Source organism: Rhea americana, unplaced genomic scaffold (assembly GCF_003343005.1).
Source record: "Rhea americana isolate MKP2758 unplaced genomic scaffold, rheAme1 scaffold_70, whole genome shotgun sequence".
In the NCBI taxonomy this organism is placed as follows: domain Eukaryota; kingdom Metazoa; phylum Chordata; class Aves; order Rheiformes; family Rheidae; genus Rhea; species Rhea americana.
The window spans coordinates 1,797,863-1,825,856 of record NW_028186868.1 but is presented as its reverse complement, the minus strand read 5'-3'; the positions used below and the strand labels follow the sequence as shown (position 1 = coordinate 1,825,856).

At 39.4% G+C, this 27,994-nt stretch overlaps 1 protein-coding gene across 3 annotated transcripts; it reads right to left on the bottom strand.

Moving 5' to 3' along the window:
• Positions 1-4: 4 nt before the first annotated feature.
• On the bottom strand, positions 5-27,660 carry SSR1 (signal sequence receptor subunit 1). 3 transcript variants are annotated; one of them, XM_085321679.1, is made up of 9 exons: positions 27,465-27,660; positions 25,022-25,140; positions 23,199-23,286; positions 22,759-23,021; positions 22,051-22,127; positions 20,288-20,366; positions 19,115-19,208; positions 16,424-16,487; positions 5-831 (listed from the first exon to the last, which is right to left on the bottom strand). In XM_085321679.1, the coding sequence occupies exons 1-9, from the start codon at positions 27,547-27,549 to the stop codon at positions 810-812; spliced, it is 891 nt and encodes a 296-aa protein (XP_085177805.1). In that variant the 5' UTR covers positions 27,550-27,660; the 3' UTR covers positions 5-809. The 3 variants fall into 3 exon arrangements, with proteins under 3 accessions (XP_085177805.1, XP_085177806.1, XP_085177807.1); XM_085321680.1 differs by lacking the exon at positions 5-831 and adding an exon at positions 5,968-15,002; XM_085321681.1 differs by lacking the exon at positions 5-831 and having other exon boundaries at positions 15,733-16,487; positions 27,465-27,659.
• Between the last annotated feature and the right edge of the window lie 334 nt (positions 27,661-27,994).

Genomic DNA, 27,994 nt, shown 5'->3' with positions numbered 1-27,994 from the left:
CACATTTGTTTTGGTACTTTTATTCCTCTTTTTATTCAGTTGTACAGTACTTCCAAATTCAAAATAAAAGTAAAAGTTGTTCTGTATCAAACCATCTAAGCAATAAAATGTTATATTTAAAAATTATAGGTTACAAAATGGACGTGGCTTTTCTTGTGGGTTTATTGTACCTTGCTTTCAAACTTTTCTATTAGAGRACAACATACCAGCCAGAGTTTATCRGTGTAAATAGTATTACTGTTTCTCTTCCTTCAGTTGGACTGAGTTTGAATTAGRGATAATTGTAGCACTTTGAATGTTCGTGTTCCATTTGCCATCCAGTTTTCTAGTAGTCWAAACCCTCTGAAATGGTGCTTTTTCTGTAACTGCAGTTTCTCAAAACAGCAACTGAAGACAAAAAAAAAAAAAGTATATTGGTGCTGATTTTCCTGTGCAGGTGTTAGGTCAGAGGTCTTTGTAGCCCCATGATCGCATAAGTGAGCGTCTTTCTTACAGCACATTGTGGTGATTAACAGTGTATCACTCATTTTCTGTATAAATGAAGTAGGTTTCTGCCATTATAGTTTTATTTTTGCATAAATGTATATGGCTGTGAAATCTTCAGGATGTATTTGAAAGCCACATGCATGTGTCAAAAAAAAAGAAAAAAGAAATCCTTTGTTTTAGCTTGTTGGAGCTGCCTTAGTTGCATTTTGAATGCTTTCTTTTGAATAAAATACATTTCCCAGGATGATGAGCCAAAGAATCATCTGAGTTGTGTATCCAGTTCTAGATGCCAGGGAATTGTAGAGCATTTGAGCATCTGCTTCTTACGTCCTCGCGGGATTCTTTCTGTAGAGAGGTGAACCAAATTCAGTCAGAGAGATGCATCCAAAAGTCTAAACTGCTTCTCCTTTCCTGCTTTTAGCCTCTTGGATCTCAATGATAGCAGCTGAGACTCTCTCAATCACTTTCTCTGGTGAAGAGCTGATTCCTCACCACTGAGCAGGAACAGGTTAAAAGAAAACTATCCAGTTTGGCAGCTCTGCCCCAAACAAGGAAATCTGATGAAGCAGGACTCCTGAGGTACCTCTGGGTGGAGGGAGAGGATGGAAATAAGATTTATGAGGGAGGAAAGCAGCAGATTTCATTCTTCCTGCTCCAACCCATTGGCCTTAGAAGTATTCCCTCCTCTCATAAGTCTACTATGGTGGAAAAGACTCATGGAAAACTCACATTCAAAGGGTGAAGGGATCTGTTGCGAGGTATAAAATAAAARTGTAGCCCCTGAGCTTATGTGGCTAGAAAGCAATTACCTATGAAATAGGTGACCTGCAGACACTTAGTGCTTGGCCTCTGCAGGCTGCAAGTTAGATGCCCAGCCCATTTCTCCTCTTAGTTACCTTTGAACTTGATCTGACAGACTTTGACCATCCCTTAGTTGGGAATTGCCCTATTCTTCCTGTACTTCACAGGGTAACAGCCTGCTGAACTTTGCTCTCTGCTGGTTTATCCCTCGCCTTCCTCCTCCCTCCACTCCTCCTCACACTCGCTACTGTGGCACTCATTTCTAGGGCTGGCCTKGGATGTCCACAGAGGATCAAGGCAGGTAGGTCCCCCTTAGCAAGTTTTGTCCAACTTGCTGGTTCCTTGCCTTGCTCCCTAGCTTTTACTTTAAAGCTTTAAAGGTAATCTTTAAAATGATGACTGGCCTGGAGAGGCCAGTTTGTTGGGGAATTAACATGTGGAGTTCACATGCTCCCTCCAAAGCATTAAGGTTCAGGGAAGATCAAAATCTTCCACTGTCGTTATCAGAGAAGGTCGAGGATGCCTTGGCTGGGAGGGGAACCAGCAGGTTGGCTTTTTCAAAGGCTAAAGTACAAAGCTGTAGCACGTGGGAACAGGAGCATTGTTTCGAGATACCAGGGCTGGGTGGAAACCTACTGTCCCAAATCAGGATATGGAACCTGGCTGGAGTGTGTCTCAGCATACGTACTGATACTGAAATTCAAACTGGTAAAGAGAAAGGAATAAAAGTATTGGTTTGCCATTATCCAGCTGTCACTAAATACCCAGCATTGGTGTGTACACCCCAGTGTATTTGTGCATGTATGCAGACACATAGCCCTTCGGGCAGTGAGCACAATGAGAACTGATCTGCTCTTGATGCCGTCAGAAGGCAGCAAGGGACAAAACTTTACTCAGAACCTTTTTCTCGCTGCTCCCAAAGCCTCTAGTTCAGGAAATCACATATGCTTTTTCCTGTAGGTATGTCTACAGAGATTGAGATTTAAGCAACACATGAAAGAAAACACCACTTTTGGAAATTCCAAGGACTGACAGTTAGTTGGACTAACCATGGATTCAGCAAGCAAAAGCGTACATGCAACCCTAGCCTGGAACAACTGGCACTTTCTGTCAAAGTCTGAGAGGCACCATCTTTTGTCATCCACTCTGGTAATGCAGGAAAAGAAAAGGATGGGCGGAAGCATTGTACTGGTTAATCAAGACTTCTCTAACTACTGGACTGAGTGAGGCTAAATGGGCTACACTGAAATTTTCCAGAAATTTGGCACCCTTAGGAGTCAACACCAGGGAGAAAAGTGAGTAAAAACTGTGCAGCTAATGTGGAGACCAGTATCTTCTGGTGAGCCAGGTCATTTTAGCTCTCCTACTTAGGCACAAAGGGAAGTGCTTTCCTGCTCCAATCCCTTTTCTTGGCAGTAATTTTCATAACCTGCACCTGTGCTAGAGCAGTGAAAATGAGGCAAGAAAGAGAATGCTGCTTTTGCTTTCCAACCAGGTTCTCTGTTAAAATAAGAGAAGTGGAAGAGGCATGCTCTGACCCTTTGGGGACTGAGAAGACCCTCCTCATGTCATATCATAGAGAAAAGCTAAGTGTTTTGAAAGGAATGGTTCAAGGTTTGAGGAAAGGTGGGGGGGATTGCGAAGGAGGGGGGGCAAGGAAAAAAAAAAAAAAGCAGGTATCTTTCTTACCTGCAAGTGGGGTGATATTGTTTTTCTAGGTACCTCCATCTTACACTGGGTCTAGTGCTTGCGCTGTAGTTGGCCTGTGGAGATGATGGGTTGTCTGACTGTATATATCCTGAAGTTCAGTAGTATCATGTTGTTCTTTTGTCACCTTTGAACTTTGGGTCCTCGACATGCTCTGAAATTCCTGAGTTTGGGTTTGACTTCCAGCCTCACCTCGGTGAGCTGAGCCCTCGCCTTACTCATGCCCTCCCGTGCACACACAGGAAAGCAGGGAAACAAATACGCAGCAGATGATCGTTGTCATTCTCCGGAAACTGCAGACATCTGCAGATTTGATGGCAGACCACAATATTTCCTTATTTCCAGTGATAYGTGCTGTGTTATAGAAAGCAGAAATAGTCCTAAAACAACAGCATGTTTAGCACAGCTGGGATTCCTGAACTAAAACARCTCTGTTGATGATGTACAGCCCCAGTTTGTGCCTGTGATTTTGAAGAATGGATGCTGGCAGGAAAAGCCATTGATGTTTTTTTAATGCAGTCTCCTCTAGAGCCCAAAGCATGTCCATAGACAACTCTTGCAGAGGCAAGGAGTTGTGCTCTGCCAGCAAGTCTGACGCTCTAGGCTTGCTCAATGTSGGCAAGCTGGTATCTTTCCTAGCTGAGAACTGCCATTGGGAAGATTATTTTAGATTATTTGATATCCACTCGTGCGTGCGCACATGCACCCCCCCCCCCCGAAAGCTATATTCTGATTTATACTACACAAGCAGGAGGCGTTTCTCGTATGTGCTGAGTAGTAGTACTACCACTGTCCAGTGATGTGCATGTGTTTGCTCATGACATATGTAAGGACTGTTACGGGGCAGAATTCCTTGTTGCTGCAGTCACCAACTACAGCAGTTTGTCCAGGTGTGTTTCCATGGCCTACCATGCCTGCTTCACCTCAGCAGTCTCTGAAGCAGTGCCTAGGGGAAAAGGATATGTGGACAAGGAGAGCACTGCTGCATCTACCCACTACTAAAGCAGCACCTAGAGTTACTACTGTAAAAAGAAAGATGTTTATGAAACCATTTTTCCAGTAAGATGTTTTTCAAAGAACCTATCCAGATTCTTCTTCCTATGAGGGCAAAGAGAAAAGGGACTCTCCTCTGTGCTCCCTCCTACCTCATGCTCTACTCGTTTATGTTCAGGAGTCTACAATTTGACACTGTAGCCTAGCATAAACTCCTGTGAAAACAACCCTTTTCTGAACCTGCTCTTATAGCTGAGCCCCTGTAACATGGGYTTCCTGCTAGTTACAGAGCAGGACCTTGATGCTCACTCTGTCCCTTCTAGCTTCTCTGCATTTCTGCCTAGTGTATGTAACCTCAATGTTTACTTTAAGTGGAAGTTTCTCCAAGGAATCCACATCACAACTTTTGCCTGCTTCAGCTGCAGGTGCACTAAGACTTGTTAGCAGCCAAGAGCCAGGTGGCCTCATTCTGGTAATCTAGTCTGGAGACAGGAGGCTTCTGCAGCTACACCTGATTTGGGAGGTGACTGAAGCTGGGGAAACTACAAACACCTGCGAGCAAGGATATTGGCCAGRGACACATGAAATTAACCCTGTTTAAGGGTAGCAGGGAAGACATGGGTGGATTACTGTGCACAGTGAGGTGCTTCAGTGTTAGAGGAATATCTGCCTTGCTATCACTGGCTTTGGCTGCATGTATTATCTCTGGTAAGTGGTATGTAATATGTATACTTACATTGCTGTGTTAGTGGAGTGCCTGGTAGAGGAAAAAGCTAGTTGAATTACCCAGGGAAGTGAAAGCCTTAAGGGCCTTCCTAGGAAGGGAGGTCAAGATGCCTTCGTTTCGGAATGCATCTTAAAACAACTTGTAGAACTAAAACTAAATCAAGTCTTTACTATGGGTGGACTTGAGAGGCAKTATTGAGGATTTGCAAAAATTTTAATACTGCCTCCTATTTTTGGTTCTTTCTTAAGCCCCCTCTCTTCCTCTGCCTCAGAAATGCATTTAAGGAAAGCAGGACTTTTTTCATATTTTAATACTTGTAAGTAGAAAGACTTCTTTAGACCCCAAAACCTCACTGGGAGTTGAATGCTTCTAATACTTGGGAGAAGGGAAATCTCACTAATAACCATGTGAAATGGAATAGCACTAATGACACAGTATCTATGAACAGGCAGTATGAACAGTGTAATTCAACAGAAAGCCTTGTAGAAATCTTTTTAGTATTAAGAACTGAAAATAGCTCTCTCCTTTGCTGCGTTTGTTTATTTCTGCCCTGCCAGATTCTCCTCTTGCTGGTAATTTATTAGGAAACTTTGTATGATGGGCATTTGGCATATGTTGCTGCAAAATCATCTGAACTTCTCTAGAGTCCTTCAGCCACGGGCTTTAAAGTAGTTCATGAAATGACATTCACTGTGAAAAAGAGAGAGAGGTGCTGGGAAAAGGCCTTTCATCATGAAAGGCCTAATCAATTTTCATAAACTTAGAACTAGAGGTTCAGGTGGTAAAGGCCAGCTTTGCTGCAGGCTAACTTTCAGACAGTAACTTTCAGTCTGTAACAACACATGGAACATGACCACATTACTAGTAAAAATGTGCAAAGGTTAGGACAAAATGTCAGCCAGGGCTCTAGGCTGTAGCTCTGTTTTAACACATGATCAGAGTAGCTCAGATAAAAGAAACAGCAAAACCTGCTGCTGTTTGCAGCAAGTATTCAAAGAAAGGTTCAAGACTGATGAGAGAGAACTGAGCATGTATGCATGTGTACACAGCACTAGTAACTGTTCCTCTCAAATGAGAAATGGGCATAGAAACAGGCTCAGAAACAGGCTCATTTGGGTAACTAAAGCAATCAACAGGTTCATTCATGGGGACCCAGTTCAGGGAGCAGTAGAGTGCTCTCATGTCCCAGCAACATGATCAAAAGTCAAAGGCATCAAGTAACGTGCAGCACCTGAAAAGGTAAGGTCCAAATATTCAGAAAGTGCCTTCAGTTAATTTATTACTTTAAATGTGCTTCTCATGGGAAATGTACCTCTAGGTGTGCCACTGCACTCAGATTAGGTTCAAAACATTATTTTTAACAGTATTTCTAGCCRCAATATTAATTCTAAACTTTCACAGTAGTCAAAATTATTTTTAGCACCCATTAGTTTTCAGCTCTGTGACTCCTGGCATCTAATGAAGACAATGCTCTGGCATTGTACGTGTTAATCTTTCTTTGAATTTTCTGTTACCTGACTGTTCAGAGCATGAGGCCAGCTTAAAATTACACCAAAATCTAAGTGTTGATTTAAATAAGTAACAYCTGCTTTTTCCATCAGCATGCAAAAGAAATATTTTAATTTAGGATAATGGCAGTGCTAATTGAGAGATGTATGTTTGTTTTAACCAATAAAAACTTCTCCCAGGTGTTTGCAATTCAAATTTTAACCACATGTGACCTGTCCTTTGGGATGGAAAAGTAAATGGTGTAACAAACAAACAAACCCCCTGYAGCCTTTTTCATTGCAATTTTCCCCTCCTTACTTCTGAATAGTAGCCCTTTCTTCATTACTGAGGCCCCTAGGTAACAATTAAGGGGAGGAGGCAGCTTTAATCTGAAGGCGGTAGCACCTAGTATCTTCCCATGTTCTAGCTCATGCACTGCTGAGTGTGATACAATACTTCTAAACTTCTTCACTTTGCCAGTACCACCATTTTTGCTGGAGAATACGTAGCACCACTTTACCTGTTGCTCCCAAGATGCACACATGACTAAAGCTTTACAGTACTCAAGGTTACACAGATCAGGTCAATTACACTCTGCTGAAAATCAAGGTATCACAAACTGTATATACAGCAATCCATCAAAGTCTGCACTACAATGTAACTTTTTTGATTTCTGATCTTCTGTCTCTCCTATGGCTACTGAAAGCCATAATCAATGCTGAGTTAGAATAGCTTGCCAGGCTTGGAGRTAAGAGAAAGGAACAGATTTAGGAAACTGGGCAACACATGCAGCTAGCAGCTAATGGCTTTTGGCACAGAATGCAGAGCCATGTTCTGTCTTTAATATGCGTATTTGGGTAATGCACCTCACTTTCAGAGCATGCCAAAGTTTCCCTGACTCAAAACAACTATTCTCTTCAGCAGCTGTGGAACACCTACTCCAAAAATGAAGGTACTTAATTTGAACAGCATTTAATTAAAAGTGATAGCAGCTCCTGCCAGGATTACTTGTGGCAGTATTTTATTGAACTGCAGCTGTAGCATGTCTTGAAATTTGTCAACAAATCCTTGTTAGCAGCTTGTATTTATTGCTGGAGCAGTGARTTACTGACATCTGTTTCAGTGGAATTCCACAAACTCAGCAAAACAGCAGCAACAGTGGTGGTAGCCCTTAGGCATCATCACACTAGAGGAAAATTGAGGGTAACCAGAAGTACTGTATCTAACTAAAGAACTGGTAAACAACATCCAGTGAGGTGCATTAAAAATGGGAGTGGAGGGAGTTCAGTCCTCAACTGGACCTTAGGGAAGTCCCACCCAGCATAAGCCCAGAATAACTCCACCAGTGATTGTTCTGGCTCTACAACAGTGCAACTGATGCATAACAGTTCATCTTCATCATGTCTTTTCAGTAAGGAAAAGAAATAATAGGATGCTACACTGTTACAACTTGCTAGGCTATTAATACATTAGAAAGGAGATGTCCCAGTGTAGTGTGATTTTTAAGAAGAAAAAAAATAATTGAAATAGGCTTTACTTTAGCATTCTGAAAAGTCTGGCCTATGGTTTCTAACAACAAGACAGCCAAAAAACAGGAAGCTTGCTTATTTAGTTAGAATTTAATTGGAAGTCTGGACAAAACACCATCTGTAGCTGGGAGAAAACTTGTACTCTCCATGAATGAAACTAGTATTAGAAAGAAGCAAGCATGTTTTTACTAATTCTCAGATACTAGCTCTAGGGAAAACATAATATGCTCCCTAATTAAGTTTGTTAGGGCATTTACACATGCTTCTAATTATAACCTGTTATTTCAGTGACAATGTTGCCATACTTTAATAGTCATTAGATGCTATTTAAATTCTAGCAATTTGATGTTTTGATTCTTTTTCTTGGTAGATTTCTACCAAATAAACCAACATAGTAATTCTTTCTCTGTCTCTCTTACAAACTTGTTGGTGAAGTTGTCAGCTGAGGTTGGGATCTAACATACTGTCAGAACAAGGTCTAAGCATGGTCCTATGCACTACTCATTTTAGTAATGCCATGGATCCAGGCTTGTACAAGAACGTATATCTCAGTGTTCTTTGATTCTTCTCTAGGATCATTTAGTTGAGCAAAATGTATATTAATCATTTGCTATTAAAAATATCCAGCCATGTAAGGACTGGGATTCAGATTTTGTCACTGTTCTTATAGCACATAGGCAGACAAGTCTGAAGTAGATGTCATGGAATAATTGTACAGTTCAGAGGGAAGCAGTGGATGTTTATAGGTTTGATTCTGGACATATAAAATGAGAAGAARAAAAGCCAGAGGAATTTAAAGGAAAAGGAACACTAGGATCCCTAGCTCCTCTTCAGTATTTTTTTTCCCTTCTCCTGCTGTTGCTTAATTAGAGATGATACAAATTCTGATCTTTTCAAGGCTTACTCTGCATCTACAAATGACTGAGTATTGAATTAAAACAAATATACAAACCAACAATGCCAAACCAAAGACCAGTATACCAGCAAAATCACAATTAAAAGCACAGATAGAAAATAAAATACCCTTAGGTAGACTGAATACAAAGATCTGTTGAACAAGGCCCCAGTCCTGGCAAAGAGGACTAAGACTGTATTCTGAACCCTTGAAGTTTAATTAGAGCAGCTAGCATTAAATATTTATTTGAAAGACTTCCTTTGAAACTTCAAGCCTGCTAAAGGATTTTTTGCAACTCCATTCTGTGGGTAAAAAAGGATATTCCCTCTGCTAATAGGTTAAAGTTCTAAACAAATTTATTGGTAGATCAGTCCTGGGAAAGATCAATGCTCTGCCCCAGATACTAGTTAAACARTAAGTTTTGCCCAATGGACAGTTGCATGGAAATATTTTATAGGCAGTCTGATTATATGAGAGGGAAGAACTTTGAACCGAGGCATCTTTAGACTAGCATACAGGTACATCCCATTACAGGGATATATAACTATAATTAATATGTTGAAACAACTCTTGGCTACCTAATGAAAAGAGTTATTCCAGGATGAACTAATTCTACATAAAGAGTTAAGCTAATGATATCCTGAAGATTCTTCAGAGAGCTATGCTGAATTATTTCTCCTCCCTTAAGGGAGGCAAGAGTAAATAACTTTGCTGAGCAAAACACTGACCAGTCAGACTGCACTTTTGTTACAAGAATTGGTTTTAGACAAACTGACTTATATTTCATGGAGAAAAATACTTCAGTTGAAGGCAGAACATGTACCTACTAGTATCTGAATGTGGTCAAGGTGCACAAGGAGTTGAGAGGCCTGACTTAAACTGTAATTTCAGTCACATGAAGCCTGATCAGCTCAGATGACAAAGCAGCAGCATGTAGTTTGTCACTGTTGCCTCTACTTCCAGGATGCCTTAGATTGAATCTGTAAGTTGTTATAGCAATTTTTTGAAGAAGCAAATACAAAATRTTTGTATCTGCAGCTTTTCAGAGCCTGTTTCACCTGTTTTTTTTTCCTAAAAGCATTAAAAAAAAAAAAAGCAGTGCTCACACTTGCTCTGAGACCAAGATAGAGCAAGGTATGAGTCAAAAACCCAGACAATTGTTTCCACTTATGCATTTAGATATCCTTCATTCAGAAGGAACTAGAGATCTTTTTGGTCCTTTTGCTTGTTATCAAAAGGAGCTGCACAGGCTTTGGGAGATCCTCCAGCTGGCAGCTTTTGGTATTGCTGGCTATATCACTTGCGGAGTCATGATCTAGTTAGTGAATTTAGTATTATTTTTATCTTCTGGGTAAGGCTTTAGCCCTTAATTCCACCCAGTGCAGCCTCACACAGATGAAACACTACCTTGTCTGGCCACATCCACACCCTATAGGGAAGGACTGTTCTCTCTGTTTTATTACATTACACACTGAGGTCATCTTGGAATTATCTGTGCTTGTTTTTCACAGCCACCTGCATGGCCACTATGCACATGAACTCCACATTGTCTTCATTATATGAAAAGCACTGCTCTTCAGTTTTGGTTTCATAATGTAAATAGTGTAGGGGGAAAAACCCAATGAAGGCAGGACAGGCTGTGGTTTCTACATGAGCTGACCAACCAGAAGTGAGGTAAGTTTCATTTTTCCCTTAACTGACATGAAATCTGTAACATGCCTTGTGTCTTACTGGGCTTCCTTAAAATTCTGGTTAATGTGAAGTTATGATTAAGACAAGTAACAAGAGGACAGAAAGATGACCTAGTGAAATGAAGGTTGTAATGACAGCTAGGAAAGAACTGAGCCCAATCTGAAGTTCTGGAAGTCTATTATTTTACTCTTAAAGGAAAAGTAAGTCAGCTTAAATAATTTTTTTTTCTTTCAGAACTCTGACATTTAGAAATCAGTGTTAAATACCTGTTCTTAAGCTTTCCTATATTTACCCAGAGATGTAATTCATAGGAACACAAGAGCCTCACCATCCTTCATTTTAAGCCGTTCTTGTTGGAACCTGGTATTTGAACTAGCTCTGAAAAAGATAATACTACTTAATTGTTCAGAGATGCTTAGAACAGAGGTAGCAGAGAAGATATCTGCACTGGAAGCCATAAAAAACCTACAATATAGGGTGTTTTTTTTTTTTTTTTTTTTAAGAGGTCTTTTCTCTGCCAAGCATAAGCTAAGAAAAGTACTCCTCTGAAGACCAAACTTTTTGAGGGGTGGGGACAGGAGGGCAGGGTGAGGAAAAAACGTTAGCATCCATCGTCATAGCTAGCAGCATTAGAGAAGGAAAGAGGAAGAAAGCCTAAGTGCTATTTTGGAACGGACTATTGCATTTTGGATGCAGGAGCTGAATGCAGATATGTCACTATAACATTTTTTCTGTATCTAGCATAACAAACATTACACACTGAAAGCAACTGGAACAGAYTGCATATTGCTTTGAGAAAAAAAATTGTTTTGCAGTAAAACTGTTCTGTATCTACCCTCTCTTTATTCTGTAAAAAGCTAGTGTTTTATSCTATTTTACCTTAAAGAGCTAAGGTCTCACTAGCCCCCATGTAATAAGCTGCAACACAACACATGAAAAAAAAAAAGGTAAAATCTGCTTGCCTTTTTAAGCAGTCAGTGAAGACTGGAAAGAAGTTAAGAAAAGACTGACCTTAAATCAGTCAGCGACCAGAGAAACTAAAATTAAGACTGCACAATTATAAAATACATCTTCTATTACACAGACCTGCATCAATATACGTCTAGCAATTCATATTTAAGACAATTATAATTTAAGAAATAGCACTGGAGAAAAGTAACATTAGTAGGTACTCACAATTGTTCACAATTATCAGTAAATGCTAGGGGAAAAAAAAGCTGAGTGAAAACAAATTTAAATATTAAACATTCTGTAGCCTTAGTGGGAATCTACATCCAACTAAAAGATGTAATGCAGCTACATGGCTGCATGAACTTACCTTGTATATGAATGAATTAGCTTTTTTCCAACTAAGTCTTACCTCCTTCTGTTTAGATATAGCACATGTGCCTGAACTGGTATTTTCAGTTTTTTGGGGGGATAGGTTAGACAACACCATACACCTTTAAAATTCCAATCCGATTATCACTTTGTGCTTCAGCAGCCTTTAAGCATCTTATTATTTTTACACTGACTACAGTTCAGCACGAGGTTGTTTCTTMCAGAAAATCTATTATATTTCTATTTTAAAAGATCAAGATTCAATAACTTCAATAYGTTCTTACAGTTACTGAAGAGACCTCCCTGAATCTTATTCTTATAAGCAATAAGAATCTGTTAATATTTGTCCATTGTCAATTGTCCACTGCTGACTATCACTATTTGCTATTAACCCCATTCCCAATACACTTGCAGAAAAGCAGTTTTTGAAGTATAGCATGTTTGCAGTCTTTTTGCACATTTGCTATTACAGGTCGCTTCTTCATCAATGAAAAGAGCACCAGAGTACCACTCATGCTTTATTTAAAAAAAAAAAAAAAAACTACAAGATGCTAAGAAAAACTTCACATTTACTTTACAAAACACCTGCATTCATTTAATTCTGATCTCGCCTATTACTGAAAACAAGCAGGTAAGAAAATAAATGTTAAATTAACATTTCAGTAGCAGTACAACATCCGTTATCTAAACTTACATCATCCAAAACAATCAGTCATTCTTAAACAAACTGACTGTTGACTGTATCTACAAGGTCATCTTTATCACTTTTTTGAATGAAAGAAAAGCTCCATGGAAAACTTAGGAGACACTATAATTTATTCTACTTACAGACTCTTGCAGAAACCGGAAGCCCTGACTTTGCTTTCTCCTATAAGCAAATTTCAAGTCCTCTGTATATTAAGAACCTTAGCATGAAGCTGCTAAATGTTATTCAATGAGGGGATTAAACTGGTATAGCGTGCATGTTTTTAGTTACTATCACAYTGCACTAGTGTTACATCTTAAACAAGCAGCTACCATGAAGATAGTAAGCTTAACTTTGAAATATTCCTGAAACAGCCCTTGTGTCACACCTATGAGGTAGATCCTTTGTCTTCTCCAAAGGGAAGACAGTGTAATTATCAACTGTTCCTTAGTACATCAAGCACACTGAACACAAGCCTATGTTAGCATTTTACTTTCCCCATTGCTTCCCTGAATTCAAAGCCTGCAAGTGCAATGTTCTGTTCAGCACCATGCGCTCCAGGAATGAAAACAGTGAATGATGACATAAATTAATTCCATTCCAACATAAGGAAGAGGTTCAGCATGAATATTTTGAAGCAAACTGAAGTACTGCCATTGCTACTCTGCTCCATCCCATTCTGTGGCCTATGACTTTGCTATTTGGTACATGAAGAATCATGAGACTTCATCCTTTAGTCTGACAGCAGCTGTTTCTATCAGATTAAATGATAGTGGAAAAATAAGCTGCTGTCAGATACRATAAAGAATAGAGGGCTACAGGTATCAAACATGGTTCAAATGTAGCTAATTAATCCTTTGCTGCCTATAGGACAGAAACTTGAAGGAGGGATCCTGCCTCCCCAAGTACAGACCTGTCAATCTTTCATAGATTTCAGTAGTATTTTAGGAGCCACAGGGAAGGAATTAACAGTGATCCTTTTGCTAAGTGGCCACAGTCTAACCTGCAGTTTAACCCCATCCTTAGTACCCATTATCAATAATGACAAAAATCCTAGCAAGATTTCTGAGTCCTTGCTCCTCATAACTTCACATGAGCAGCTGCTTAGTAAACTAGCAGAAAACCAGGCTGATAAGAGTACAAGATTACATAAATGCTTGTACTACTACAGAAAAAAAGGTGGCATAAAGATAGGCAGAATTGCTAGCTTGTTCCATCTTAAAGTGATGGCAACTACAAGCTGCTAACGATATCCAGTAACATACCTCTGACACTAATCTACCTATATGGGCAGTGTTGTAAAAAAATTCAAGTATCAAAGGTGTTAAATAACCAATAGCATAAGAGCCATGTTTTCCCCACTTGAAAAATTCAGATGTAGTGAACTGGCTTATCCGCTAGAAAGAATGCAAAAGATGCCGAAGTTCAACTGCTACTGCACACTAGAACATTATTGCTAAGTTTCAACTAAAACAAACTAMGATGAAAAAGGAACTTAGAACTGTTACTTCATTTATCATGAGAAGTACTGGACTGCTAGCCAAACTTCTTAGGAAGTAACTGCTTCTGGCTGAGAAAGTTATTAACTATCCAATGTAAAGTTCTATGACCTAAAAGACATCTTTCTTGTTACAACTGTACTCTTCAGTCACTAGTTTCTGTGTCAATCTGCTAAACTGTCTCCTCTCTTCTTTCAAGCTTGGCACTTCAGTAATCGAATCATAACCATCAAGTGGAGAGAAGAAAGCGCTAATACTGTCAAACATTATTTCTATTTCTAATTTGTAGAGTGCTTCAGTCTTTCTACATTCAACTCTTTCACTGGAGTTCTGGTCAGCATAAGATATCCTTAAAAGGGCTAACTTGGTCCAAAAGCTAAAATCTGTAGGAGCTAAGCTTCTGTTAATTTGAAGGAGCTAAATTAGATTAAATAGATTACTACTCTTTGTTGTGATACTTTGTCTTTTCTTATAGAGTACCACTGAACCTAGAGAAGCTCATTATCATTACCTGAAAGAACAGGATCTTCCCCTCTTGAAGTCTTACAATGAGTTAAAGATTACCTACTACCAGGAGGTTAAAAAAAAATAAACACACACACACACACACACAAAACAACAACAAAAAAAGCCTCCTGATTTCAGGTAGGCAGCATAATCCAAGAAAGGGCAGATACCCTCCCACTTTAGATGTTCAACAGAACAGCCACTGCAATAGTTGTAGACTTCAGTATAGCAAAACATTTAAGACAAACATTTTAGTGAATCAATGCAAGCTGGACCACCACAAACCTACCATAGAGCCAGATTACAACACTGGAGGCAAAGCTGTTCCATACAATTTGAGTTAAGTCACCTGTTCTGAAAGTAGCATTCAACACTTTGCTAAGCCGTATGTATGAGAATCCAACAATCCTAACTCTTTATTACATTATTCTGCCTGGGCTAGCTATGTTATCAGCACATTAAGCAAAGCATTATTGAGGTTGTTCTTCCCATTCTTACATTATATTCCATTGCAAGATGAGTAAAGAACATTTCATTTACATTTCATTTTAGGGAAGTGTATAGTACAATAGTAGCAGTACAGGTAGCTTCAGACCTTAGACATTGCTTCAAATACAATATGGTGACATGATTTGCAGGTATTGCTCAACTCATTGGCTCAGATGCTCAGTCCCTGCAGAACAAGTATAGATCAAAAAGAGCACTTTCACAAGTGGGCATCAGGAAAGAGAAGAAAACAGGAAGTCTCAAATCAATGCATTTCCTAAACCCTAAGATAGGGTCCAGATCTTTAGACACAGGAAAATATGTATGGGATGTAAACACTTCAATCCTTGTTCAAGTGCCTGAACGGCAGCAAACTCACTCTTTGCAATATTTGCTTCTTTTACTGTCAAAGTTACATTCCTGAATGCAACGGATTCAGATCAACACCCCAGTTGCTGGTAACAACGTAAGTGGTGCCTGCCACAAAAAGAGAATCACATTTGGATTATCTACAGCTTTTCTACTGAGTGCTGGACTAACAAATATTAAATAACAGAAATGCATCTGTGTTACTAATGGGAAAGACCAGATGATAAAAACAACTTGGACTGATGTATTAGTAAGTGCAAAAAGTCAGATAAAAAARAGTGACAGAAACTACTTATTCACCCATTACAGTTTGAAGTTTTCAAATTCAGTTTCAAATGTGTACAGTAAATCCCAAGTCCTTCCCCCTGTAAACCTTCATAAGAAAACTCCTTGTGTCTTGGTACAGATGACATTCTAACAATAACTGAAAACTTATTGAAGAGCCAGTCATAGCGTATTCAGTAATTTGAGCAAACATTCCAGAGCAACCACTATAGTCAGAATACCTAAGCTGCTGGCACGACTCAATAACTAATCATTTAACAAGCTGAGTAAAAAAAAATGTTTTATGTAGTAATACCAATTCAGCACACACATTCCATGCTTCACAAGTTCTGCTGCTGTATAAAAGAGTCCTCCTAACATTTATGGAGACAAATTCAAATTTTAGCTCACTGCATGCCCAGATCAAAACAGCAGCAAAATGTCTACTGCTACAAGCAGCTATACCCAGTTGTGCCTTTAGAATGCTAATTATGCAGAAGTCTAGATAATCAGTGTTAACACTGAAGTAGGACCACACACAAAGTTTGTGTGTTGTAGAGAAAGTTCTGAAAAGAAAAATGCACACAGACAGTATACGATCAAGACAGATTAAGTCACTACACATTCAGATTGGGGTGATCAGGGAGGGAAAAATCCCTCAAAGACAGTATACAGGTGAGAAGCCAGCATTACAAAGAACTCTAAAGGCACATTTCAGGTAGTATGATTTTGTTAAGACCAACTGCTTACACACACAGGCACAAATCTTAATGGCTACCTCCCCTCCCCCAACAATTATCAAAAAAAAAAGAAGTGCATTTTCAGTAATATTAACACCATTCAGTTAATTTGTTCAGTCCAAATATTTAGCAGTATTTTCCTAATGGTGGTATGGACTCTCTGCACGCTAATCCCCAAAAAATCCAAACAGGCAGGATTAGTAAAGGTTGAACTGTTGTACAATTTAACATTTACTCATCAGATCCCACCGATCTTTTCTGTGCCCTCTTGCGGGGCAACCGCCTTGGTGAAGCTTTATCTGGATTTAAAGAAAAGGAAAAAAAGAAAATCAGTTACTAGAGCTACTTCAGATTAGATATTATATGATAAAGTAGGTACTCCTTCCCACACAGACCAAACTGTCCTTCTAGTGTGACACATGACTACAGACAGTTTAAACAACTCGTTAATGCTTTTAATTGTTAGCATCCTGAACAGAAGGTAACATAAGGCAGGAGGAGGGAAAAAAAAAGTGTTCTTATGTAACACAACCTCAGGGTTGAGACTGTTTAACTTGCCAGATAGCAAAACAAAAACCCACACAATATCCTGCTGATGCTGCATGCTCTGCTGTTTAAAAAAAGTTCCATGCTTAGGAATTAGTAAACTTTCAGAAATTAAAGGAATTATTTTGGTCACTACTGTTCTGAGTTTACTTGCCTGACAAATGTGGTAGTTCTTTATGTAACTTCATCTCGCATGAAGTATTTCCACATTCATACAGATTAACAGCAAGAGAATAACATTTATCATTTTGGTTGTGGGGGGGGGGGGGGAAGATTCTTAACCAGGGAAGCAGCCATGTCTAAATATGAGGAGGATATTTTGTAATCAGGTATCTAGTATGGGTTAGGGACCCCACTTCAGCTGTATGATCACTGGATGTTGAAGCTTGATCTTAAAATTTAAGTCTTTATGGCATGCCTCTAATTGTCCTTTCCAGTGACATTGAATATGTAAGGTGGAATATTTAATCCTTACAGGATTGGAGGAAAGCTATGGTACACTGAAGAAAAAAAATGTGTCTGTGCATCTACAAATGTATATTTTGTTAAAATTTGTTAAAATAGAACTGTCTACAGCATAAGCAAATACAACGAGTAGCTGCCATGCTGCTACAAATATCAACCAGTACAGTACAAAGAAGCATCTTTTGAAAGCTGAGGAGTCTAGAATCTGAGGATCTTGAAGGCCATGTATTTTAAAGAATGCTAGTGGAGAGTTCTAATTAAAGCTAACCTAGAATTAAAATAAATAAATAAATAAAATAATCATCATAATAATAATAATCAGAAAAGGACTTAAGCTTCAGTTTTTCCTGGATTTCAAGTACTGAAAAGCAGAATATGTATCCAGCTTAAAGAAAGAGGTGGGGAGAATTAAGACCTTACCAGGATTTTAACTCAGTTTAGATTCAGCTTGTTCTACAGAGAAATTTAGAATTTAGAGCCTCAATCAGTTCTTCTTGCTAGACTAAGCATGAAGTATGAAATTGTCACATACAAAAAGTCAGAGTATGCAGGATAATTTACATTTTCAGAAATGAAACATTAGTCCTTATATCTAGTGTAATATAATAATAAAGAAAAAAAAGGCACTAAAAGTGACATCATCAGCTCCTGACAGTCTGATGTCCAAACTAGGGCCTCTAAATTTTTCAGGCTCTTTCATGTAGAAAGTCTATTCTTTAAGGTCACTGAGAATACGCTTACTTTATCAAAACAGGAGTCTCTTTCAAGTTAAAGTAGTTCCTGCAAAGTGTTTTCAAAGCAATTCTCTGATCCGTGCTGCAAAACAGATAGCAGTTCATATGGGATAAGGAATACCTGAATAGATAAATCTAACTAGTGAAGTATGAGACTCCAAGTTCAGGTTGGTTTTTTTTTGTTTCTGACTGAAAGATGTGCTCAGTCATTGGCTATGCTCAGTCCTCCACATTAATCACTAACTGTCGCACGAAATTATACCWAGGTGGTGTAGAGGACAAGATACACATCTACATTTTAGGTAAATGATTCTAGACATTGTCAGAGCAGATCACAGTATTTCACCAATTCACAGCTACGCTACACTACTACAGTACAACTAGGAATTTTTACTGTTACTTATGTGTGTGCATGTATGTATACATACACACATTATGTATGTAATATACATGAATACACACACACATGTGTTTGTAATCAACTACTATTCATGCTACATCAATCACTGCATGCAGGAAGCCAGAATTCTATCCATGCTTAATTATCACATGGACACACATCAGTAACTTCCACTCTTTAAAGCACGAGGCTTTGTCTCACCTCTTCTACTTTGCACTGAAGCCATGGGAAAGCAAAACAGAAGAAACAGCAAGAGAAGTTAGCAATATCCAAAAACATAGCTGTTCCAAAGAAATTAGATACTGAATTTACTGTTGGGTATTAAGTAGAATATAATTATTTTGGATCTGTGAAGGACATTACGATCCAAGTCTTAATATAGCTTCAAGACAGGGTTACACACTTCCAATGCTTATTTAAAGGTTCTAGGCCTATAGGTAAGCTTCCAAACAACTTACAAAAACTTTCAGATGACACTACAGGAGTGTCAGGAGACTCCATCATTTAAGCCTTTTGTGATGCAGGTTTTGGATAGAGATTTTATGATTGAAGGAGTCTACAGAACAAAGTGTAAAATCATTAGGATAGTTATTTTATAAAACTGTATCAACCAGTCAAGTCTGTTCCACACAAGAATGAGCTGTTAACATAATAGCTTTATTAAGCACAGTGCTTTAGGCAATTTAGTCCCCAGATGTATACTGTCCTGAGAATTTAGCATGAGCTATTTAAATATTTGATTAATAARTTATGCTCCAGTTATGGAAGGCAGGCTACTTACTGATTTGATTTAAAGTTTCTTGAGGAATCCAGCTCATATCAACATCATTCTGATTTGATGTTCCCATCTCTACTTTCTGTACTGGTCTCTTCCTCTGAAAAATTCAAGAACAGAAAATTTTGCCTACCACATAACAGTTCTAGTAGTACAAATATTAGAAACAGGTAATAATCCTGCATTTAATAAACTGGAATTACTTCACTGAGACACAAACTTAAGGTCAGCCCCTGTATCAAGCCATCTTTCTAGCTTAACTTTAACTATCTTTACCCATTAGCAATTTATTCACCTAAGCTTGGTATTAGCACTTCTAATCCCCTGAAGTACTAATTCCACACAAAGATACAAAGATTTTATGCATGCCTTGGCAAGCTCATTATACCTGGGGGGGGGGGGGGAGGAGGAGGGTGATAGATAATCAAACTTTGAGATGATCTGCTTTGTGGCACTTTTTCAGATAAACACAATATCTGTGTTTGAGTGTTAGCCTGCAAAACAGAGTTCACAGCACAACAGTTATCCCAAACCTCTTCCCAAGGGAAGCTGCTTACTGTAAGCTTGGCTACACAGAGATTCTTTAAGTATTCCAGGCCATTTACCCATGCAGGTAAGACCTGCATGGTCTTTTCCAGGTCTTACACCTGCCAGACCACTTATGCTGACAAACCTTTAGTTATTCCAGTATTACGGAGGAATCCAGAAGGCCCTAATCAACATTATACTAATGCACTGTTACACGCTGAACAAAGGACTAAAGAGCTGTTTTCCCTTGATCTCATTTAACATAACAGATATATAGATTGCGGAAAAGCCATCAATTATTAAACCAGTAGCTGCACACATTCAGCATTTGGAAAACACATCAAAGCTCTCAATGCAATTGCTTTAGTGCGGTGGTAAAGAACAGACCCAAGGAGCATTAGGCAAGCAATCTAAATGCCTTTAACACTGTGTTCTGGGCGTTTTTTTTTTTTTTTTTTTTTTTTTTTTTTTGCTTTTGTTTAATGTCTCTAGTTTTTCCAGTGATTTTCAAGATCTCAATCTTAGAAAACAAACTTCTGAAGTTCTACCCATACCATTCTAGGCCAGCAATATACAGTATTGCTTTCTTACTTCAAGCATACCAGTAAGGTCCTCTTTAAGAAGTACGCAGGCAAAAAAAAAATTACCCACCTTCCTGGATTCTAATAATTGATGTAGGCCAACAATGACAAGTAGACCAAGTCCAGCAAGGAACATATACATGAAGATCCTTTAAGAAAAGTAATTTAAAAAACCATTAGTGTTTAAAAGTTTACAAACAGATAGAGCAACTAAGCCTACCTTTGGCCCTCATGCCTGCTTAATCATTCAAGCCATGTGCAGGGGTAGGGGAAAGGAAGCATGATATAATGAACCTGAAACTAAAGTGCTAATACACGTTAAGTATTTATTCTAAATTTCAGAAACTGTAATCCCAAATTTAATTTTGAACAACAGAACATTTGAACAATGCCATATAAGCTCAAACAAAACTAGTAATTATTGAAATTTAGTACCTTCAAGGACTCTTGCAACACCGTATTTCAAGATGTTGGGTCACAGGTAGTATTTATGTTTATGACTTGGCTTTAACCACTTACAAAAGCTTTCAAATTCATTATATGCTTTTAGTATGCTAATGCAAGGCAAGAACTGCCCRGATATTCATATTTATTGCTAACAGAGCTTTGAAAAGCATAGCCTTAAGACATCTATTTCTGTGTTCCACAGTTAGAATTCCTTAAAATACATAAAAAAAAGCATGAATTTCACTGATAGAATTCTTTCTGAAATACCTGTTGATAATTAGCAATAGGTGAACACAAATTCAATCTAAAATTAACTTTAAGAGCAAGTAGAACTTTTGTGAGTTGAAGAAACCACTACAACATTTGTTGAACATTAATCCAATTTACAACAGAAATTATGGAGTTAAACTGCAGAAGAGACTTAACTGAACATCCCTGTTTTATGGAAAGTGCTTATTCACAAGACATTAATTCAGACTGGTCCCGACTGATGGATYTGATTTCTTACGAGAGGTCCTTTATCACCAGGATAGTGCACATTTTCAGATGATCAGTTGCTCTTTCATTGATGCTATTTTATTTTGCAAATATGAATTCATGCAACAGCTATTTCCTTTGGTTGCTCTTTTTAAAGGGGAAGTTTGCTCAGTGGGCAAATTCTACCTGTGGCAGGAGAATTCAAATATTCATCGTCTTCAAAAAATAAGTTTTCAGAAATACTTAACTCCCWGGTTATCTTAAAATCTCAATCCAATAATATAATACTTAAGTGCATTATCTCAGCACATGCTTGCAACACAAGGTCTGCCAGATTAACTACATCTTTAAAATAAAGAACATTCATGAAATTAACTAATCCGCTACTCAGGGGAAGTGCAACAAAGAATRAGTGCAAGTTCCCTTATCTCATACTGAAGAGGCATCTTTCAGTTTATATAATCTTGGCTTACACTAGAGTACTTTGAAAGCATGTTATTCCAGTGTTCACAGTAGGACCTACAGCCCAATACTCTGAATCGTCTATTTCTTTTAACTCCTAGGGAAAAAAATACACTAGGATAACAAAAGCTTAACAGCTTTGTATTGCTATATACATATATATGTAGCATTATGTACTACCCCAGGCTTAAGTTCCCTCAGCAAAACRTTTGCATAAGCTGTTAGTTAACACAATATCAATCCTGAAGATTCCTAGCACTGACACAGAACTTAGTTGGAAGAAAAAAAGCTCAAGTTTCCAGTGTATCAAGGTTTTCTGTGTATACAAGTCAAATGCCACCAGTAAGACAGAGATTACACCTAGCATCCAATAAAATGAAGATATAAGAACAGTCCTCAATGATCAGTTCTACCAGTATACTAAGTTTCAGTCGCCAGCCTACTTACGTTTCTCCATCCAGCCCATCTTCTTTTTCAATAATTGTAACTGTTTGATTGAAGACAGCATCTTGGAACACATTGCCCTACAAAGTTTCCACATATTTTCTTGAACAAATTTTTTTGTACAAGTACAAATAAAAGTCTTGATATTAGCAAGAAACTCATATCTAGCCTCAGAGACATTATCTTCTGTAGTATAAAATATTACATGCCAAAGTTCTTATTAACTCAATCAAAACACTTTGAATGGCATAGAACTCCTGTATTTCAGCCCACACTAAAATAAAGAGGAATCCCATATTTTAATCTCCATTTATGCTTTTGGAAAACTGCAACTGCTGGTCACATCTGCTCAAGGTCGAGTTTGCAGATGGGATTCAGGTTGATTGAGTTTATTAAAATTCAATCAGAAGGGTACAGTGAAATTTCACTTATCCCAGAGAATTTTTTTCTTAAATGACTACAGCTCACTTCTACATAATTCTAAGGCAATTTAGCTTCTACTGTTTCAAGTCTAACATACACAGCACTTCTCCATATATATGGAGGACTGTCATGAAATACAGCTTTGCTTACTTTGCTTAAGTGTTTATTGTTTTGCTTAAAAACCTCAAAGGTATTCACTGTCCGAAAAGGTATTAACTTGACTAAGCAACTCCTTCTTGATGTTTCCACATCAACTAAAAAGAATWTAAGGAATGACATTAGACTTACATTTACATCTCTGTAGTTCAGATTGATAACTAGTCCAAAAGGACGGCCACCCATAGGCTCAGCTGGGATGAAAGAGTACTCAAACGTGGCTTGTCTCTGTGGTGGAACTACTGTATTCAGTGGGAGAGCTGTGAAGTTCTGGATATAAAACTGGTAGTCTTGAGGGTAACGGAAAGAAGCATCTAGAGACTCAACAATAAAATCCTCTGTACCCTTATTGGTGAAGCCTACCAGAAATTTTACAATGTTGTTTGCTGGAAAGTCTAGAACACAAAAATAACCAACCGTTAGAAACTTCATAGAGCATACCTAGTCCTTGTTTTTAACCACAGAATGCTTGGAAAAGATTTGGAAATTTAGAAGCTTCACTATTTTTACACATACATTGATACACTTTAAGTCACAGTAAAGATGATGGTAGATTGGCACAGGACTCTTACCTTCACCTTTCACAAATAAGATGGTTGTATCAGCACTAGGTGAGGCTTTAGGTTCGCCTGACAAGTCTTCTTCCTCTTTCTCTTCTGTCTAAGACAAGAGACTTTTTTGAAATACCCTATAATGAACAGTGACATGAAGACCATACTTGTTTTATGAGAACCCCGCATAACAAGTATCAGTCTGACAAAACATACAATGACATTAACATCAATTAAAGCATTAACATCAATTCCCGCTGTTGCAGAGTTAGTATATGGAATCTCTGCTGCTTATAGATTTGATTTGCATCCTCTTCAGCATTTATCCTTCTACCTGTTAGGTTTGACACAGCGACTAATCTCAACTGCATCCTGATGTATTCAACAGCATTTAGATGTACTGAAAGGCTACCAATCAAAAAAAAACACAGCAAGGTTTCTTTTTCAAGTGTAAAGAAAGAGGAAGAACCTAAATGTAACATCTTCACATCTAATATATTACAACTTAGGAAAAAAAAAGTATTTTCAAACTTATGAACAGCCATGAGGCAATTGATTTAATTCTGCTGTGGGGGGGGGCGGGTGTTTAGAGAAGCTTTTTTTCCATTTTTAAGATGATTAGTGTTAAGTCCCTGAAAACAGTTGGACTCTGCTGGTTCACCTTTTTGATGATTCACTCTAACTGTACAAACACAAGCATTAAGGGCTTATTTTCYACATGGAGATGGTGGCTCTCCATCCCACACATAAAGGCATGGCTGTCCCCATTTTGAACTGTTTCCTAAAGCCACTGCTTGCAAGTTGGTTGGATGATTTGATTTGACTACTAAAACAACTACTTTAAACAGTGGATAGTCAACTGGATCAGTTGTATATGAACCATGGCCTAGAGAAGCAATGAACCACAACTTAGCCTAGCATCTTCAAATAGAGATGTTATGCAAAGTCTTTATCTTGTATTCCAGAGACAGATACAACAAACTGCCTAAAACTGACCACTTACCTTGTTTAGTCTTGCTCTATGCATTAAAAGCAAGTTACATGTAAATTTACTTAATAAAYTCTAACAGTATTGAATACCTACCACATCTTTTACCACTTGAAAAAGCCAGTCAACCATAAGCTCAATTTCACATCAGTAATCAAACATCAGTCTAACTGGCTTCAAGAACAGTCTACTGGTTTTTCAGWTCTTATCACACACAACTTATCACACTCTTTGTTGTCTTCTCCTCCTAATCATGCCCTAAACTTCATTATTATAAAATATTTCATTTGCTCAACCTGAACAAAGTGACTCAAAAAAGAAATATGGCCACAGGCTTAACAAGCATACACTACAACAAGAGTCACAGCCTATGAATATAATCAAGTGAAAGCAGGCTGCAAAACAAGGTTTTCAGCATTACTGTGGAGTTTAACTAACAAATCCAAGATAGATTTGTAYTACAAGGATTCTGCTTCCTCTTGCACATCAATACAAAATAAGCCAATATGAAGTAGTCCTGTACTCCAATGCCTTTCTCAGTTTACTGAAATGAACCTGAGAAAGAATTGCTAAGAGCTTCTGTGAGACTTGGTTATCCCACTTGGTGCTCTTTTTTCTGAGCTGCAGTTTTCATAGTTGAAAGCGTGGCTGTCCCCATGTAATCTTTCGCTGATAACTCAGAAAAGAAAAATTGTTCTGAAATTCCAAATGGAACGTAATTTTAATTGGAGATTTTGAAAWAGCAATTTCTAAATATCAATGACACTAAAAATATACTTACAGACATTTAAGCTATCTAGCTTTAAGCACTTTTGGTCTAATYCACACTTCTGAAATAACACTCATGCACAATTACCAAGTCTGTAGGCTCATCTTCTTCAACTTCTGCTTCATCATCTTCATCTTCAACTACAGTATCTTCCACAGCTTCCTCATCTTCTGTAGCATCTTGAGCTGCAACAAGTAAGCCTGCACCTACCAAAATAAAATGTAAATACAAGCAATATTTTTCATGTCTAGCTGAACAACAGAAATCTGACATTGTAGTACGATTTTTTAAGCTAGTGTTTGACGAATTGCATAAACATTTTTCAAATACAGTATTTTGAAGCATCAGTTACAGAAAAGCTCACATTCAACTGACTGTGTTGATCTGTCTGCATCTTTTTCCATCTCTAATATTCTCTAAACTACTCCTGTACACGCCAGTAAGTTCAAACAATCCAGTTTACATATCAGGATTACCCAAAGTCCAACATTCACACAGCAAAGCTTAAACTGCCAGAGTAACAAATTGCATTAAAAGCTATTACTTAATTTTGAACTTGTCGACACATTATATATAATATTTTAATTTTYAGTTTTGTAATGACAAAACAAAAACACTATCAGCCAGGGAACTAATTTAGTGAGCTTTGTTTCTTCTAAGACTAAGTTAATAAATAAATGTCAATCATCTGCTCGTATCAGAAGATCACATTTCCATGTGTATTTATAAAACTTATTTTTGCATACATTTTTTTCATTTAAATTATACTACAAACAAAAGGGTTTTTTAATATGATCTTCAGAATATGACATACTATTCTATTCACATGTTCAACAGAACTGGACTACTAGTTAGAAAAGAAATCTGGATCTTGAGCAAGGCTCCAGGAGAAGTGCAGTCAGATAGCTCATTGCTTGTCTGCTTCTATGGTGTTGAACCTCATATTCAAACATTGGTCAAGTCAGACTAATACTAATACTGGCCACAGCATGAAGTTCTGCCTGTTTGTAGTTTAGAGCACATGCAGGCCAGGCAGAGAACTCTTACAATATACAGGACTACAAAAATTTTTTGATGAGGCTTTTCTTTCCAAAAAAATGAAAATAGTAGAAATTAATGGAAGATTAAGTTATGCAAACATCAAAAAGATGTAATTGCTACATGTACACATTTTAAACAGATGCTTAACTTTCACACAAAATAAAAATCCTTAAGTTGGACCAGTATACCCAAGGAATCTGAGATGTGGTTAGGCTTGGCTAACAAAAAGCCAAGCACAATACTCCTCTCCAGTGTCTTTAGCAGACACGCTCAAAGAATTTTGCTTATACATATGTAATACTTAACCTAGGACTAACTGCAGTTATTTTATTTTATGAAGTTTTTAAAATTAAAAGCTTACATATAACATTTTTAATTAAAATCCTTACACCTGAAAAGGCTACTGGTATGTTAAGCACATTTTTCATGTGCAACAGCACCAGCACATTCTCCTAGATGTCTAAATTACAATCCTTTCAGTGGATGTCAGAAGGGCTGATGATGTGGCAATAGTGGGAAAGGAAATCTTCCCCCTGTGGGAAGGAACACACAGTGTTTGCTGCAACTCACTGGCAAAGCTGGGTGAGATTGCTGCCCTTCAATCTTTCCATGCTTAATGGTATGGAAGCAGCTTTCAGATCGTGAATCAGATAAAACTATCAAGTAAACAGAAATTAGCATTCTGCTATTTGAAGGACACTTAGGGGGCTGGGGGAATAAGGCAAAGAACGCTGGCAGCCAGTCAATCTGCTAACAATTCACTGTAGAACCCAGAGTCATCTTAGAGCTGGAGTGAAGACAAAACCGTTGGTGCTCTGCTTACAACCCCCCCCCATTTTTTTTTTTTTTTTTTTGCACGAGACACTCGAACCCGTGTGCTTCTAAGATCGATTTCACAGCCAAGTTTGACACTAGCCCCCAACCAGGCAGCAGCAGTGCCCTGCCTGACACTGCAAAGCAGTTTCTTCTGCGAGAGGCCAGAGGCCGACTCCACCTCAGGGGCCCGCACCCCAACGAGCGCCCTCGGCAGGCCACAGCGGGGAGCGAGGGGCGCATACCAGGAGATACTCCAGCACGGCCCTCGTCCCACAAGGGAGGGAAGCCCAGTCAGCCCGCCAGAGGCCCGGCGGCGGAGGCACGTGTGCAGGAAGCATGGCAGGCCCGTGCCCGGAGCTGTCCGCACAGGGCAGGTGATGAGTGACGAGCGCCCGCCCGCCTCCTTCCTTTCAGAAAGAGGATCGCAAACGCGGCTTCAAGTCTCCCAAGCCCGGGGAGAGCCGCTCCCCCACGCCGTCGCCCCCGAAGAGGGGGCAGCGGCCGGCGCGGCCCCCAGCCGAGCCCGCTGCGCCACCACCGCCAGCGCGGAGGCAAAAGGCGCGCGCGGAGCGACCGTTACCGCTCTCTCTGCCCCCCCACCCCAATTCGAATCCCGGGCAGCAACGGCCGCTCAGCGCGGCTCACCCGCCCCGCCCCGCGCGCGCCCCCGCACCTGGGCCGCGGCGGGCGCCGCCGMGCAGCACAGCGGCGGGGAACACCAGCAGGGCGAGCAACAGCATCCGCGATAGGCGCCCCATGGCACCAGCGACAACCCAACCCCGCAGCTGCGGCTCACGGTTGTCTAAATGGCGCTGCCCTCCATCCGGGGACGCGGCCTGCTCGGCCCTGGCCCCGCCCCGGGCCCCGCCCCCCCAGCCGTAGAGGACGTGGCTCCGCCGGGCAGGAGGTGGGCGGGTCACGTGAGCTTAACACGCGTCTCCGTTCCGCCCCCTGGGTGGGCTCATTTCCGTTTCCGGGTCAGGGCTCTCCGCCTGCGGGCTTCACGGGATGCGGTAGCGCTTGTCCCACACGCGCGCTCTCCGACTGCGCATGCGCCGGCGGCACGGGAACCSCGCGCCTGGGCGCAGCGGCGTTGCGTGGCCTGAGGGGACCGGCTGCGCCAGAGCCCCTGCGCGGCCCTGCGCCGGGCCGGGGTCCTCTGTCTGCGGGGGCGGAGTGGAGGACGCTCCGAAAGCAGGGCAG